General features: G+C 35.8%; 1 protein-coding gene and 1 long non-coding RNA gene across 5 annotated transcripts in view; one reads left to right on the top strand and one right to left on the bottom strand.

Annotated features, from left to right (window-relative positions):
- LOC135135448 (neural cell adhesion molecule 2-like) overlaps positions 1 to 5980 on the top strand; it is an 82656-nt gene extending 76676 nt beyond the window's left edge. Inside the window, exons 6-9 of one of the 4 annotated variants that reach the window (XM_064064502.1) lie at positions 28 to 205; positions 1608 to 1658; positions 2645 to 2752; positions 4668 to 5980. In XM_064064502.1, coding sequence (XP_063920572.1) covers positions 28 to 205; positions 1608 to 1658; positions 2645 to 2752; positions 4668 to 4771 — 441 coding nt within the window. In that variant the 3' untranslated portion in view covers positions 4772 to 5980. The remainder of the gene's footprint in view (positions 1 to 27; positions 206 to 1607; positions 1659 to 2644; positions 2753 to 4667) is intronic. The other 3 variants (XM_064064503.1, XM_064064504.1, XM_064064505.1) reach the window with 3 other exon arrangements.
- A 7885-nt stretch (positions 5981 to 13865) lies between these two features.
- On the bottom strand, positions 13866 to 15264 carry LOC135135140 (uncharacterized). Its single transcript, XR_010281445.1, has 3 exons — positions 14704 to 15264; positions 14587 to 14645; positions 13866 to 14538 (listed from the first exon to the last, which is right to left on the bottom strand). It is a non-coding gene; the product is annotated as an uncharacterized LOC135135140 (long non-coding RNA).
- Positions 15265 to 16843: the final 1579 nt, after the last annotated feature.

Here is a 16843-nt window from a genome sequence, read left to right as displayed (position 1 = left end):
TTTTAATGCTTAGTCTCGACGTTCTAGGAAAGCGAATGGGTGAAGGTCCATCCAGAGGACAAAATAGAGGTGAAGCCAATTGAGGATGATATCTATGGAGTTCGGTACACGTTTAACAAGGGACTTGATCCTGGGGACTACGAATTCAAAGTTAGATCTGAAAATCGAAAGGGGTGGTCAGAATATTTCAGAACGTCTGCTGAAGGTAATTTTTTTAAATTAACCAGTGGTGCATGTGAAAAAAGGCTTTTGTTTGATGCGAAAGAACACTCAAATTGTTTTTAATATTTTTGTAAATATAAATTTTTGAAAATCTGTTTTTTTTTGCAAAGGGAATTATTACTAGTTTAGATCGACAACCGTTTGTTTTTGCAACTTACAAAGTGCAAAATTAAGTTTGCGTTTTCATAAAGAGCTGCAGAATACAGAAGACATGGATGTTTAAAAGCTTTTTCGATCTATTAATTTGGCGGCATCCATGTGATATACTGGTACAGTATTAGAAGTTCCAATTTTTGGATATGTTGCAATTCTAGATTCAGTAGTCTGAGTACAGTTTTTGAGGCTATAATTAGTTGTAAATTTCTGCATTAAAATAAAAAAGCTTTATGATAATAATTTTAATATACTAAGTGTTTTTTAAAAATTATTCGAAAATATGTAGGTGAATCGTAAATAAATTAATTAAGTAAATCAATTATTAATAAAATAAGTCTGTATCATTGTGTGTAGAGTTGAGATTAGGGTTAGCATTATAGTTACAATAATTGACACTAAATGGCGACACCAGTCTAGAATGAGTCTCTTATTACCGCGTATGTTATAGTGCACCAACAAGACTAGTAGAGACTAGTAGTTTTACGATGTTAACTCCTTCACCACCCTTGTCATCGAAATACAGCTAATTTGATGTTAATTTATGTCAGAATTATAGAATTCCAAATTTAAATAGTTACTCTTTGTTGTATTTGGCTGGCACGCTTCACCTAAATAGTACTGGCTTATCTTTAGCTATACAACTTTAAGATGCTTTTTGTTCACAAATGAGGGAGTTGGAAAAGTCAAAGCCATAAAACCACTATTTTCGTTGGTACACTGTACTAAAATTTGTATAAAGTCAAGGCCCAAATCTGTATCAAAATAGTCCAAATTTTAAGGTTGCCAAAAATAAACAACCAATCAGATTTATGAATTTAACTCGTTACTATGTAAATTTGCAATTTAACACCCTGACAACATGGAAATGTCAATTATACACAATAGTATGGATTAATAAAACACATGCGTTTTTCGCTCCGTTTTCTTCTATAAAAAAAGCAACGTCAACTTCATAACTGTTTCAACTGAACAGTCGTCATAAATATCATGCTGTCAATACGAATAATTCCATCTACCGCAGTTGTTTGAAGCCTGTACTTATCCAATGGTTTAATCAAAATCTACAGATGCTGCAAGACACTATGTAGCAGGATCCTATTTCAAATAAAGCAATTTTCTAGTACCAATAATTTACTTTTTTTTTTTGTAATTTTTATTTTGAGTGTTCTTCGTTGCTTGTTTGTTGTTTTTACACTGCTTATTAAATAAAGCTAACTTTTTTTGCACAGTTAAACGTGGGCATCACAAAACGCACAAAAAAGGTCATAAGCATGGAAAAGGTATATATTTTTATTATTTATTTTTTTAATAAATTCGTTGTACCATCTTCGATTTATTGCTTGTGTATGTACATACAAAATTGAGCAAAATAATACGTCATCCACTTACATCTTTCTTGTTTCTCTATCAAATCAGTTTCTTTATTAACAACTTTAAGACGGTAATATAAAAAAATTGTGGTTTTACTACATACGCCTAAAATTCAAATTAAATTGTAAATGAATACAGTTAAATAAGGTGTAGCAGATCGTATTCTGTATTGTGGTTTTAATTTGAGTAGACCTAAAAAATCCTTCAAGACCGAACCGTAGAGTTCACTAATGTAGGTTCAAAAATTCTTAATGTTGTTTATTTTTTATTTTCTAGAAACATTGAAATTTACTGTTCTATTCTTTGCAGACCTCTCATAGTTTTCAGTTAACTTCAAATCGCATGTTGTTAAAGAATTTGAATAAATAAAAAAATAATAAAAATAATAAGCATTGTAGGAATCGCATTTCTATGTCCAATACAACATTGATTTAAAACGTGCATGCTGAAAAAATTGAGAGATTTAATTTTCAAACTTTGTAGCTAAATGGGTTACAGTTTTTCAAAGAGACACAATTTTAATACGAGGCAGTTGCATTAGAACATTATTTTGAAAAATTGCATTAAAAATTTTCATTTCTCGTAATGTAGAGTGTGCTATGTCGTTTTTTTTATAAAGTTCTCGACGTCAACTTTTATATTGCACAATACTTCGAAACGTTCTAATGTTTAAATGTGAAAATGCTATCTAAATTTTACAATTTATTTTTCATCCATTACATGTTGTACTTCACTGCTTGAATTTTAGCGTATGTGGAATAAACTGCTCTCAATAAACTAAGAATAATTTATAGCAATAAGTAATTAATACTCCTATATTTTTTTTGTTAGTGTATATGTGGTTAAATGTATTTTTATTTTAGTTTTTATGTGATTGTGTTTATTTTCTACACAGAAAGACAAGTCACACCTACACCTACTTTACCTACACAACCCGATGTTCCGGCAGAACACCAAGAAAGTGAAAGTCAAAGTGGCTTTATTAAAGAATCTTCGTCATCAGGTAACCGTTCACATGTTATAATTGTTGTCGACAATTGTAAGTTATAACATAAAAATCATGTGACCAAATAAAAAAATACACAAGCAAAAGATAATTCTACAAGGCAAATGTATGCAATGAACGAAAGATCGGCATTATTTTTTTAAGCGTGCTTATGACTACTATTTTCGTTGATAATACGAAAAGTTTTACGAAAGATGAGAGCGTTCTCACTAGTGCTTTGATGATTATATGCCTTTGTTTTTAAAACATCGAATATTTCAAAACAGTAAGTCGTCGTTTATTTCTATTTCATAATAATTTTAGCAAATTGTGGATGCATAGATAATAATTATTGTGTCTTTCATTTATTGATGAAAAACTGCTCTATAGTAAACAAAGTTGACTCGTACCTAGTAAAACTTTACAGCCCAATTAACGGACAATAGCGGACAATTGTCCTCATTGTCATTGTCCGTTACGGACGTTGTTTTTCTAGGTACAAGCCAACTAAGTTTACTATATACATTTTACTGACATATCTAATACTAGGTACTACTAGTATTAGATATATAGACAACATGTAAAAATGTGACAAGTATGTGACATTAAAAGGTACTTACCCTGTTTGGTGATGTACTGGACTACTTCAATGGTAGTTACAAGCTTTGGAATATCATGTAAAAATTTTCTAAAGCAAAACTTGAACTAAAATCTTTTGTGCGAATCGTATGATGTAAAAAATTCAAAACAAGAAAAACATTAGCTATCCTAACTTTGGTCCTTTTTTGGCTGTACTTGTACCTCGTGTGGTATTGCCTCATAATAACATAAGTAACATAACCCAAAAATGTTTGTTTTTGTGTGTAAAACTGTGATTGTGAAAAATTTGATTTTCCGTATATTTTTTTATGGCTTCATCACGCATTCTGTTAAAAAATAACCGATAAGGAACACATTTTGGTCTAGAGGTTTTGCGGAGACGTTAAATTCTCAAAGAAATGGGCACGAGCTCTGGAATTTATTTTGGAATCTTGTCTTTCTACATATTTTCGTGTTTTTTGAATGCCTTTGATTTTATTATCTAGTTGGAACAACTTCAGTCCAAACCAAGTTAATATAAACGACAAAAAATATATGCATATATATTGATTCGAAATAAATTGACCCTATAGGTATAATCAATCAAACTGTTTTGGTCTACGTACAAACAAATTCATCGCACAATGTCCAAGCAACAAATGGGACCGACTCCCTACCACTCTGTGTAAATATCAAATATTATGTACGTATTTTCATGAAAATACTCGAGCGTATTATTGGTTGTGAGAATGAAAATTTTGGTTGTTAGATACATGCAAGCATTTCTCACTCGTTTCTTTTTTTGCTTCCCGAACGTAGGCGAAGGAAGTATTGTAATTGAGTCCATTGACCGATTGACTACTTCCATGTTTCCTCGACGATTCATGGTCCCAAGAGTATAAGGGGTTTCCCGTTTCCGTCTCTCTGTCATCTGTGTCGATTTTTATTGAATACTTAAACACATGATCTTCGAAAGTACTATAGATAAAAATGCATGTCAAAATGTGTTGCCACAGTTAAAGTCATTTTTAAATTTTAATTGAAATTCCTTGCTTTACTCGTGTGCCGTGCAGATTTTCTGAATTTAACTTTTAAAGAACACTACAAATTTGCTATTACTTATTAACGAATAATAGCTCATATTTAAATTATTGTGACAGAAGGAGAAAAACAAAACTTTTTTTTCTATAATTTGACAAGCAAAATTCCTTTTCCATGATAAACGCTTGGAAGTTACAAATTTTAATTAGTTATGTGTACTAAGTTTATTTTTTATATTGTTCAAATCCACTGCACTGTAACGTCAAGACATCTACAAATTATAATAACATGATTTTGTTGATTTTTTTTTCAGCTCCTGAAACGTCAGATTCGCCTTCCCTGACTCCAGCAAATTTACTTCTTAGCGTAGCTGTATTTGCAGTTTTCCAAATGAGGTCAGTATGGAAAAGGATATAAAAGTACGTCAAATACCAAAATGCAACTGGGTATAACTTTCAGCACACTTGTCGGTAGCTTAAAAGTGTAAAACCAAAGTATTTAAAAATTAGTTTTAAGTAAGTTATAAAATACAATTACTCTTTTAATAATTAAACTTTTTTACCGGAAGTTTAGTTACTGTACATATGCATACATACCTATTATACGTAGAGTTTGTAAATTTTTGTGTTCATTTACTGAATAGGAAAGATCTTCGTTAAATTTATCCAGTTCATCAAAAACAACATTAAGTGCTACAAAATTTTACACATTACATTCTTTTTTTGTTCTTGTACTGCCTGTTCTCGACAATCTTGAATGCCATAAAACGCCATTAAATTTTGTATACTAAAGTAAAATGTACCATGGTGAAAAATCAAAAAGTTAGCCGTGACTAACTCAAAAAATATAGAATAATATTACGCAATGTAGCTTTAAGTTACCTGTATTTATTTAATTTCTATTGTTATCGTAATTAACACGTAGTAAAAAATTTTGGTCAGTATTTATTTTAAAAATAATCTCGTATAAATCAATTGAAATACTAAGATTTTGATTTCATTTAAATATTCGATTGAAACTATGAGTTTTACTTAAATTTTTCATAAAATTTTAAGCAAATCATCAAAATTGTAGCTTGCCTCTAGTCCTTTTTTTATAAAATAACTTAAGTACGATTTTATGTTAATATTTCTGAATATTGTTGACGTATTAATGTAATTTACATAACTTTGAAGTGATTAGATACTTAAAATAAAAGTTATGTAGAATTATTTTTTATTAAGTTCTAGACAAAATGTAAATAATTTGTGTGATGTGGACATGTATTTATAGTGACTCCTGTTCTATTTTTTATTATATTTTTCTAAACATACCAGAATGCCTACAAAGTTCCCTATCAAATCAATTTTTTTTCCATTGTTATGATTTGCAACTGGGGAACTAGAAAATGCCTTACAAGTAGAGCCAAAAAAAATCGATAAAATAAATCGTTGTTGCTTATTATACTTCTACATTTACGAAGAATTTTAAGTAGATCAACACATGAAAGAACAAAATTTAATCGATGACAGCATATCACGAAGTTTTTGAAATTTTTTTGTAGGTAGCTCATGAATTGATCTATTTAAATCCACCTTTGTAATTTTGATGTATATGAATGTATAGATTAAATGAAACATAACATTACTAATGTTTTTTATTGATATCTACCATTTTGATTAGAAAATCCATCGTCATGGTCCTTTAGGTAAGCAGAGAAAAATGTTGTGCCTCGGTGGGATTCGAACCCACGTCTCCATGCATTCCGGGCAGGTATGCTGACCACTACACCACAAGACAACTTATCTTTACTCTGCTTACCCATGTGTTATTGTGTCGCTACAGTCCCAAGTTTAAGATCAAAATCTGTGGCAACATTTCGAAATTAAAATTATCAAATTGCACAATATTTTTGATAAAATCATTTGGTGTACATTGATAGTGCTTCCCTGCCTGGCGTTCTAGATTCGAAGCATAAAGTGATACTTCTGAATTCATCAAAATTATGCTGCGAAAAAACCCGACGGCGCAAGAAAAGTATTCTGGTGATTTCAGCAATTATGATCAGAATTAATAAAATTTGGTAAACGAAATCCAGTACCCGTAGTTTATCTTTGTCAAAAATACGACAGTTTGAATGGATTTAATTTTTTTTTTATCCAGGTCATTTCAGTTTTTACGCTAGTTATGAAGTTTATTATGTTACGATTTACGTGTATTTTAAACCGGCGTGGGTAAAACTCAACAATTTATTTCACAGTAATACAAAACTACGCGTCTAACTATGCAACGATTATGTACAGAATAACTCTGACTTGACTGGAATGGATTTGATTATACTCAAATTCTCTCATTGAATGGACTAGCCTGGCCGTTGTCGGCGGTGGTCCGTATTTAACCAGCCACGCGCTCTTTTCTAGATATTTCGTGATCGAGCTTGTTCTGGAGTGTGCATAGCGACTTTCGCTTCCAGGCCTTTATTATTTATAGGCTTCCTAGCAGGCCCACGAATGGGTTTATTTCGCATCACTGCCCCCTTTTTAATTCTGATCGACCTGATCAGAAACGTCAACGGTGTTACTGTTGTACTTCATGAGGCGGTCTGAGTGTACAATCTAAATTTTCGTCTTCGGTCCTTGTCGAATCATGTAAACGCCATCGTTGATCTTCGCCGCGACAGTATATAGACCTTCCCCGTCTCACCCCGGTAAAATCACTCCGTAACTTTAGAAACGTCATGATGTTTCCAAAATGATCACCAGAACCACCGTTGTGCATTTCTAGAAGTGCTTCCTTAATTCTGAAGGCCGGAACCACCAACTGCATTGTGACATGCCTCCCATCCGGATTTTTCCAAGCTGGCTTATGCAATCCGTTCTCGACACGCAGAGAGTTCCAATGAGCTCATAACACCTTAAAAGAAGGTGAGTCGTGTGATATTTCCAACCAGCCAGGCCGTTCCTTCCCATCTTCTTTCCATCTCAGGAGGAGCTCAATATCTACGTGTTTCTCCTGGTCTTCTAAACCGACATGTAGTCCATTCATCATCTTCTACGATTTTGTTTTGCGCCGATCAACCTCGTCGCAATGTTTGCAGTTCTGACAAACGATTAATATTACGAGCCCTAACAACTAAATGTTCGGACAAGTATTCTTTTATACAAAAAGATGTAATTTAATGAAAAAAAATGTATTTTACAAAAACAAAACTAGAGTAATATGTAAGTAGGTATCTTTAATGCAATATTCTCAACAAAAATTGTAATATTATTAACTTAACAAAATTATAACACAACAAGAAGCTGATATGAACGAATAAACTTGGCAACTAAATATTCGGACATGAGTATTTTTTTTTACTTAGTATGGTGTAACATCTCCTTTTGCTTTGATTACTGCGCGTATCCTTGCAGGCATAGTACTTACAAGACTTCTGCAGTATTCAGGAGTAAAACTTGCCCAAACTTCGTCAATTTTTGCTTTTAAACCTAAGAGTGTTCGTTGGGGGTTGTTGCGCAAAACGGATTTTATGTCGTGCCAAAGTGTCTCAACGACATTTAAGTCAGGGCTGTTCGCAGGCCATGAAAGGACTTTTATATCATGATCCCCAAACCATTTCTTAGTACTTTTTGCGGTATGACATGATGCACCGTCCTGTTGAAAAATATAATCGTTGTCCGGATACAGTTTTTCAACAGAGGGCAACAAACTGTTTTCTAAAATTTGTTGGTATTTCATGGCGTTAATAGTCGTTTCCACCAATTCATAATTCCCCAACCCTTTAGCTGACATGCATCCCCACACCATTATTCCTTTAGGAAACTTTACAGTTCGTTTTAAACAGTCTTTATTGAATGCTTCACTTTTTGATCTTATCACTCTTTTCCGCAAATCTCCCACGCACACATCAAATTTTGACTCGTCACTAAAAATGACCTTTGACCAATCTTCCATGGTCCATGCCAGCTTAGACTTTGCCCAGTTGTACCTATTTTTCTTTTGATTTGCCGTTATTAAAGGTTTTTCTTTGGCCTGTAACGGCACGGTGGAACAAATGTAAAACAAAAACTTAAAAATTACCTTATAAAAACTTAATCCTGACTTGTGAATACATTTCCTACAACATTCTCGTGTCAGCTTATGCCCTATTTCATCCGTCCATTGTGCTGTTATGTCCCGCAATGTGTTTCTTCGATTTTTTTTACAAAGTTTTACAAGGAGCCTTTGACTTCTTTCTGAAACTAATTTCGGTCTTCCTGAACTTTTTCCTTTAACGTCTAGTCCACCAGTTTCGCGATAATGTGAGATTATATCCGCTACAGTGGACTTTGCTAAATTCAGTTCTTCACTAATTTCCCGAATTTTTTTACCTTGGCAATACTTCTTTACAATAAGTGCACGTAATGATTTTTCAAGTGGACGTCCACGAACCATTTTGTTAAAGAATATATATATATTTCTATGGATCTTACAACACAGTTAGGTAAAGCAGGAAGAGGAGAATGATATTTATTAACAATCAAACAATTCACACCGCCTACTTTGTGAAAATTAATTTTTTTATTTATTTGTCCGAATAATTAGTTGCCAAAGTGTATTCACTTTTTCTGAAAAATCCACAGTCATATTTGAATTAAAATTCTATGTAAAGTAAAACATTCAACTTTTTTATTAAAAACTATTCTTTGAAATCTTAGCTTCCAATTTTTATGTGATTTGATAATAAAAATTAATTCATAAAAGAGTGGTTTTTGAACGCTCCGGTTAGTTTGTCCGAACATTTAGTTGTTAGGGCTCGTATAGGCTTCACTTCAATACAACGCTGATTCAGCACGAATTCTTCATTTCCACGACGTAGGATTCCTTTCATTGGGTCAAACCATGGCAGCTAATCAAATCTATTCCCAGAATGAAGTCATTTTCCATGGTAGCCACGACAGCCCGATGACTTATTCTCAGCTGACCAATGTTTCACCCATGATCGGCGTCGATTCTCGAGTCACAGTTTTCAAGCTGATCGTTTCGGGTATAGATTCTATATGTTCAGCTCTCACAAGTCCTCTACGTATAATTGATACCTCAGCGCCAGTATCGATCGTAATGGCTGCGGGAGTTCCGTTAATCTTCCCCGATATAACTGGACTACTGCCTCTAGTCAAACTTCCTATCTTCACTTTCCTGTGGGCGTTATTATCACCAGCCAGAACATCCCCCAAAGTACTGGCTGTTTTTAGTTTTCTTGTAGATTTTGGTGAGGAAATCTCTGTTGTATGTTTCGTGATCGAGCACGACAATCGCCTTTGAGATGTGCCTGGCCTTATCGTTTTCTTCCGGCTCCAATTCTACCACTCTCACTTTGTAGGACATTCTTTATGAATTGTACGCCGCCTCCACTTCCAGCATACGAATCAGGGCATCAGATGATGCGTGATACCTTGATACTTGTAGGATCTTCTTAACTTCAACGTCGCGATTGTCATTTACAAAGGTTTCTGTCGCCAGCCTCTCTTGAAAAGTTGGTGGTCTGTTAACATCTGGTTCAAATTCTTGTAGAGATTCCCCAGTTTTCTGTGTTCTTGTTTGTACTTAGGCTGCAAAAACTTGTTTCAGATGTTCATCTCCAAATCGAAGTTCTAAGAGCAGCAGTTAAGGCACCGTATTTGTTTCTATATTCTTCGGACAGAGTTGGGGTACTTATCTCCAGCGCTGCAACTCGCACAGCTATTACCGAGGCTGTCGCTTTTTGCTCTCCTTCCCAGAGATTTGCCTTCGCTGCTGCTTCGAATTGCTTCTTGTATGATGACCAAGGCATCTGACCATCATAGGTGGGTGGTTTAATTGTTTTGGAGGTCGATACCATATTATATGAACCAGATGTTTGCTGCATTTTATATAATTTTTTCAAATTCCTTCATTTTACTATCCATTCGATCTTCCATTTTGTTTTCCACTCGATCTTCTATACATTACACTGATACTTCTAACTCACTCTTTAACTCATGCTCCATTGAAACCATATTTCCACCTACAATATTTTCCAAATTTGTTTTTACGTCCTTCATTTCTTCTTTGATTTCTTCTATTTCATTCTTGTTTGCCTTCACTCTTGCGTCCATTTTTTCCATTCTTGCGCCCATTTTCTCGCCAGTTTTTTCCATTCTTGGGTTCGTTCGTTCGCCTCTTGGGTCCCTATTTTCATTTATTAGGTAGTTTAGAAGTTTTCGGTAGGTTTACACCACTACAAGCACACTTCCGCATCATCAACTATATAATATCATTTAAGTACATATATATCTATTTTTTATTCATCATATACCTTAATTAACTTAATAGCGAACTTGAATTTTATATGGGGTTTTTGTCAACCTGGAAGTCCATTCCAGTTGGTTTCGGGGGTAGTAGGAACGGAAGGCGGGTAGAAACCTGGGACCCATCAGCTGAGCATAAATCTAGCCATCAGCCCCGGCGACAGAACCAATAGGTAAGCAAGATAAAAAGTAGTGGTGGCACATAGTTGAAACTTGGATTGATCCCTACACCCAGTAATAAAACAGTGGTCAAACCAGTAAACAACACGAGGTAAACCAACTCCAAAAAGGCGAAGACCTTACCGTCCACCGAAAAGGTCATAGCGTCAGTTTTTTAAGTGCAAAGGAAATAATTCTGGTAGATTTTCTCTAATAGGTAAAAATTGTTACTGGGGAGTACTGTGGAACCCACTTAACAAAGTTGAAGGTGAAAAACGTCCTGGAAAGGCAAAAAAAGTGTTTTGTGCATTGAAGTCATATTGTCAATCAAAAATTGGTAGATTTATAAAGTTTTAAATTCTTTCCCATCAACCCTATTCGCTTGACCTACCTCCATCAGATTACCGTCTGTTCCAAAATTGAAAAAATTCTTAACGGAACAAACATTTCTATCAAATGAAGTGAATGACCATTTTAAGGGACTTAAAAAAACATTTCCCCGACGCAATCTTTAACGATGTGTTCCCATCCACCGCCGAACAAAGGGTGATCCCGTGCATCCGACGCACAAGTTCGGTCGCCCCTCTTCCAACAGCTGGCCACTGACGTCGCGTGACGTAACGATAAGGCTGGCTACAAATTCGGTACGATTTCCGCAGAATAGTAGAGTGCACCTTGGCATTAAACGGAAGACTTCCCGACATCCCCGAGGCGTCAGCCGGGGGATATTCCACTCCGCCTCCAGGCATCAAACGGAGGATTCCCATTCCGACCGAACATCCCCCAGGCAATAACCGGGGGATATTCCGCTCCGTCTCCAGGCATTAACCGGGGGATATTCCGTTCTGCCTCCAGGCATTAACTGGAGGATTACTGACTCAACTTAGCGTCACTTGGCTGTATCACGGCGTTCCGCCCCACAACCGCCGTCCACCGTTTATACCTAGATTCTATGCTTCAGCTGCTTATGGTTGTATAAGCTGTATTATTATTATTCACTATACTATTATTAATAATAATAATAATAATAATAATAGCATAAGTTGTATATTAAATAAATATTTTTATATCGCTAGTATTTTCTTCGAAGTCCTGGAAAGAAAAACAGGTTACAAATGAAGAAGCTTGAGAAACGTTGGGGTATCTGGGCTACCTTTTTCACCTTTTGAATTGTTTATTTTACTTTGAGACTTTTGTTCAACTCATCGTTTTCTCGAAGTTGTAGCTAACACTGAACACACTCCATTGAGCCCATAACGCCTTGAAAGAAGGTGACTCGTGTGATATTTCCAACCAGCCAGACCGTTCCTTTCCATCTTCTTTCCATCTGAGGAACGGCCCAATATTCACGTGCTCCTTCTGGTCTTTTCTAAACCGATCTGTCCATTCATCATCTTCTACGACTGCTTTCTTCCTGCGGCTGAACCGTTTTTTGCACTGATCAACCTCGTTACAGTGTTTGTAGTTCTGACAAGTGATCAATCTTACAGGCTTCACTTCAATATAACGCTGCTTCAACTTGAACTCTTCATTTCCAAGGCGTAGGAGTTCCTTCACTGGGTCAACTGTCATTCCATGGCGACCTGGCGACTAATCAAATCCATTCCCAAATGAAGTAATCTTCCACGCTGACCACAAGAACCCGGTGTCTTATTCTCAGCTGACAAAAAATGTAGATTTCTACCGATATGGTTCGCCCATGACCAGTGCCGACTGTGACGAGCTGTCACTAAATTCGTTCATGAGAAAATTGTAACTAAAAAGACGAATAACAAATCCCCAAAACATAATTCGAAAACTTGCAAATCTTAGTTAATTAACACGCATGTCCTAATCGGCATATAGTACCATTCAAATAGATAAAAAACTCAACCCCCACTCCCCGAATGCAGAAACAAAATTCGCGTATTCGCAAATTGCAAATAACATTGCGCTTGCCAGATGTTGCAAACAGCTTGTACAGAATAATACGCCATAAACATCGCCAATCACAATTACTTTCATCTGAAATTGTATCCAAACCACGGTTGTAGAATAGATAGGTTGATACACTAGCATGCATTTGCATATCCCTGGTCAGCGACGCCAATTGCCGATCGCGTCGCCTGGTTTTTGACGTTTTAGGGACACCAAGGCCAACTAGATTCATATCGCTTAGCGCTGTATAAGGCCTCGTCACTCCACTGAAAATTGGGTTCCAGGATAGCAAGCCATGGAATCCCGAAAGTGGTGTCATCTATTCTCAAATTACGATACTGTATTTGAAATGAAAACAAGAATCATGTTCGTCAAGATCATTATAATTATTTGTGATAATTACTATCACCGGTTCCACGCTGTAACAATTGTCATATCGAATCAATCTTTTGCTACTTTTGTGTGTTTTGGGTTTCTTGGTCGTTTGTTCTCGTTCTGTATTTATATTGTTATTGTTAAGGTTCTCTTGGCATTTTGAATGGAACAAACAATTTAATAAAAGAACGCTTGTATGCAGAACTACAAAATTTAAAACACCCTGCACAAAGATTGTGTTCCTTGATTATTGACGACATGTCAATAAAAGAGAAGATGATTTATAGTAGAGCAGAAAACCACATTTATGGACTGGATAGTAATTCAAATTCTATCGGTAGTTAACCAAAAATTGCAAACAAAATGGCATGTTTTGTAATTAATGGCTTATCAGCACGATTTGTTATTCCAGCTGGGTATTTTTTTCATTCCACATTACAAGCTGCAGATTTCCATTCATTAACTTTGCAAGTTCTCAAACTTCTGACAGACTGTGGATTTCTAGTTTTACGCATTGTTACGGACAATCATCCCTCTAATGTAGGACTGTTCAGAAATTTATGTGGAGGAACACTCAGATATTACATTGAGCATCCATTTCTTCCACCAATGCCTTTATTTCTTTCTTTTGATTTTTGTCATGCGATGAAAAATGCAAGAAACCTTTTTTTGCACCATAATATGAACTCCTCAGCTGGCATCATTTCTTCGTCCTATTTGAAATCCTTATATGGCCTACAAAAGGAATGGCCTGTGAAACCTGTCAGGTACCTTACCAAAAAACACCTATTTCCAACCAATCTGGAGAAGATGAATGTGTTGCGAGCTGTACAGGTTTTTTCACCGCCAGTTACTTCAGCGCTTAAATTATTAAAAGAAGATGGATATGATAATTTTATTGATGCTGATGGGACTATCTTATACATGGAAAACATGTATCATTTCTTTCAAGTGCACAATGTTTCAACTCGCAGGCACTACATTCATGCCCTCGATAGCACTGTTGCACCATATGTGAACGTTTCGGACGAACGCCTTCACTGGTTGAATGTGACTTTCCAACATTAAGTCAAGGATATTTAGTCTACTTCAAGCAGGACTGGTTATTCAGGCTTAAGCGACGAAACGGCACATGCTTTGTGTTTCACAGCAAAAAGCACATTTTTGTGCATTCAGTTTCTTCTTAAACAATCTGGATTTTATTATGTATTAACTAGATCATTTAGCTCGGACGCAGTTGAAGCAACATTTTCCCATATTCGCCTAAAAGGAGGCTCAAATGACACCACTGATGCTCGTGCTGCAGAATATGCTTTACGGCAAATTCTACGAAGTGGCATTTTAAAATCATCTTTATTTGCTAACACCGCAAGTATGTATCTTTGAATCAACTGTCTCATCAGAGAAATCAAACAGCAGAGGACCAACTTGAAGAACTACTTCTGCCTGCAGATTTACGTTACAAAATTGATAGTTTAAAACGGAATCAAGTACCTGAAAGTAACCTCTACTCTGCATCCATAGCTTTCTTAGCTGGATATGTAATTCTTAAGCTGCAACAAAAAATTCGATGTGATAATTGTATTGCACCATTAGTATCAAGTACAATACCTGGACCTCTGCTAAAATTAATAACCCTTCAAGACCATGGTGGCTTAATACACCCAAGTGAACTATTTGTGGGACTTGTAAAGCAAATAGCCGATGTCATCCAAGAAATTTTACCACACTTAAGTTTTAACAAAACATGTGACCACCTGATTAAGCTCTTACAACCAAAATTACTAAAAAATCCATTACTACCTTGCGTTGAACACCAACAAGACCTCAGCGTGATCATTATACTAACAGTAGCAAAACCGGTCTTGTCGAATATATGTCTAGAAAAAACAGATTCTTTAAAAAGAAAAATAATAGACAACAAACCCCAAAGCAGGAAACTATTGAAGCTTTAATAAATGGTTTATTCTTATTATGGTATTATTTCTTGCTTGTTTTGAGTTTCTATTTAACACTGACATCAACCACTTCTGGCAGTGACACTTGGTCACATCACAGTGACAGTGACACTTGGTGTTTGGTGGCATATCAAAGTTGTTTAAAATCCCACAAGGTTGCTCCACTTTCGGTACGTTTGATAGGAACTTTAAAAAGCGCGAGTGACGAGGCCTTATACAGCGTTTAAGCAGTATGAATTTAGTTGGCCTTGAGGGACAGAACTCTATAGGCATCTGTCTATAACCGATGTAATCGTGGATGTAATTAATAAAAGAAATCGTACTTATCGACTCCGATCAAATGTCATTTACAAATTTTTTCCACTAGTAGCATTACAATGGCTAATTGTCGACTTGTCTAGAGGTCTGTAATTTGGAAAATTGTGAACCTTGGTCAATAATGTAAACGTGAAGTTGGCCACCTAATGTGACAACTGTCCACAACTGTCAGAAAAACTGAGACATAACCTGAAAACGATCATTTTGGAAAATTTGCTTTTAAATTATGCCCTGGAATGATTTCCAAACCCTGAATTGATTATAAATTGAGGATAAATTGGTGAAACTAAGTTGATGAAGTTGATGGGAGTGAAAATGAAGTTTACGGGACTGAAACTGAATCATGGTTCCGATTTGGTTTGACTTGATTTGCCGTAGATGAGCTTTGGACGATTTCGGCGATTTTTTTTTTATTGAAGATCGAGCCGTCGTTGTATCCTTCTGCTATGCTGGAGGATTTCCATTCCCCGTGTCGCTTTAACGATAAAAGGTCCATACCTTTTTCAGCCAAATTTGTCGCGGTCGCGTAAGTACGACGGAATGAGGAGGGGTACATGATGGTTCACTTTACAACATTTTTCACACAAAAATTTATTAAAAACGGGAAATATGGAGGAAATTAAAACAAAAGTTCTGGACCATTTCTGGATTGTCAAAAAATAATAAAATTCCAAAGCTTACTAAAATGACGTGAGTACACGTTTTTATTGATGCACTTCAGAAAAAACATTTTGAAAATTCGCAAACCTCAAATGGGCTACTAGTGGAAAAAATAGTATATTAACCACGTTTGTGAAGCCAATTCTAGACCTCGCGCTTTAGAGCCCTCGACGCTGCGCGTCTCAGGTTCTAATTTGCGCTCGGTCTAGAATGTCTGTCTTCACAACCTTAGTTAATAATATACTATTGTATTGTTCATAAAGCAATGTTAACGAAAATCCCCAAAATAACTAGAACGATTTCCGCTCGACAAGGTAGAGGCGCTAGCTGTATGTGTCCTTTCCATGGATATAGGGATCGAAAAGAAGCGTCGCCATCCCAAGCCATTAGTGTACAAACCTATCTATTCTACAACCGTGATCCAAACTAAAACACCTGCAAACGAAACGCAGACGCATAAAAAAAACATCAAAGAACGCCGTCGCTTCAAACTTATTACGTCATCAACCCAGCAGTGCATCTGTGCACGCACACTCATCTTAGCCCTCGCTAGAATGATCCCCACTTCATCCCCGGAACTGGGATTTCACCAGCTTCCCATATTTTTACCATATAAGGAAGCGGACTTACCGATTGGTCGACGCATCTTCACATTTTCATGACCATAGAAATAGTACCACACAAAAGCACGGGTCTATTCCTGTCCAAAACGAAGGATATAAGTATATAAGGGTGAATTTCCAGCAGGACAGAGATTCAGTTTGAGTTGAAGTTCTGAGTTGCTGTCGAAGACGCTGCCGAAACCTGTGTCGACA

Source organism: Zophobas morio, unplaced genomic scaffold, assembly GCF_036711695.1.
Source record: "Zophobas morio isolate AGI-343-1 ecotype UQ-CSIRO unplaced genomic scaffold, CSIRO_AGI_Zmor_V1 ptg000024l, whole genome shotgun sequence".
NCBI classification, from domain to species: domain Eukaryota; kingdom Metazoa; phylum Arthropoda; class Insecta; order Coleoptera; family Tenebrionidae; genus Zophobas; species Zophobas morio.
The sequence above is the reverse complement of the archived record's forward strand: the minus strand, read 5'-3'. Positions and strand labels throughout refer to the sequence as shown.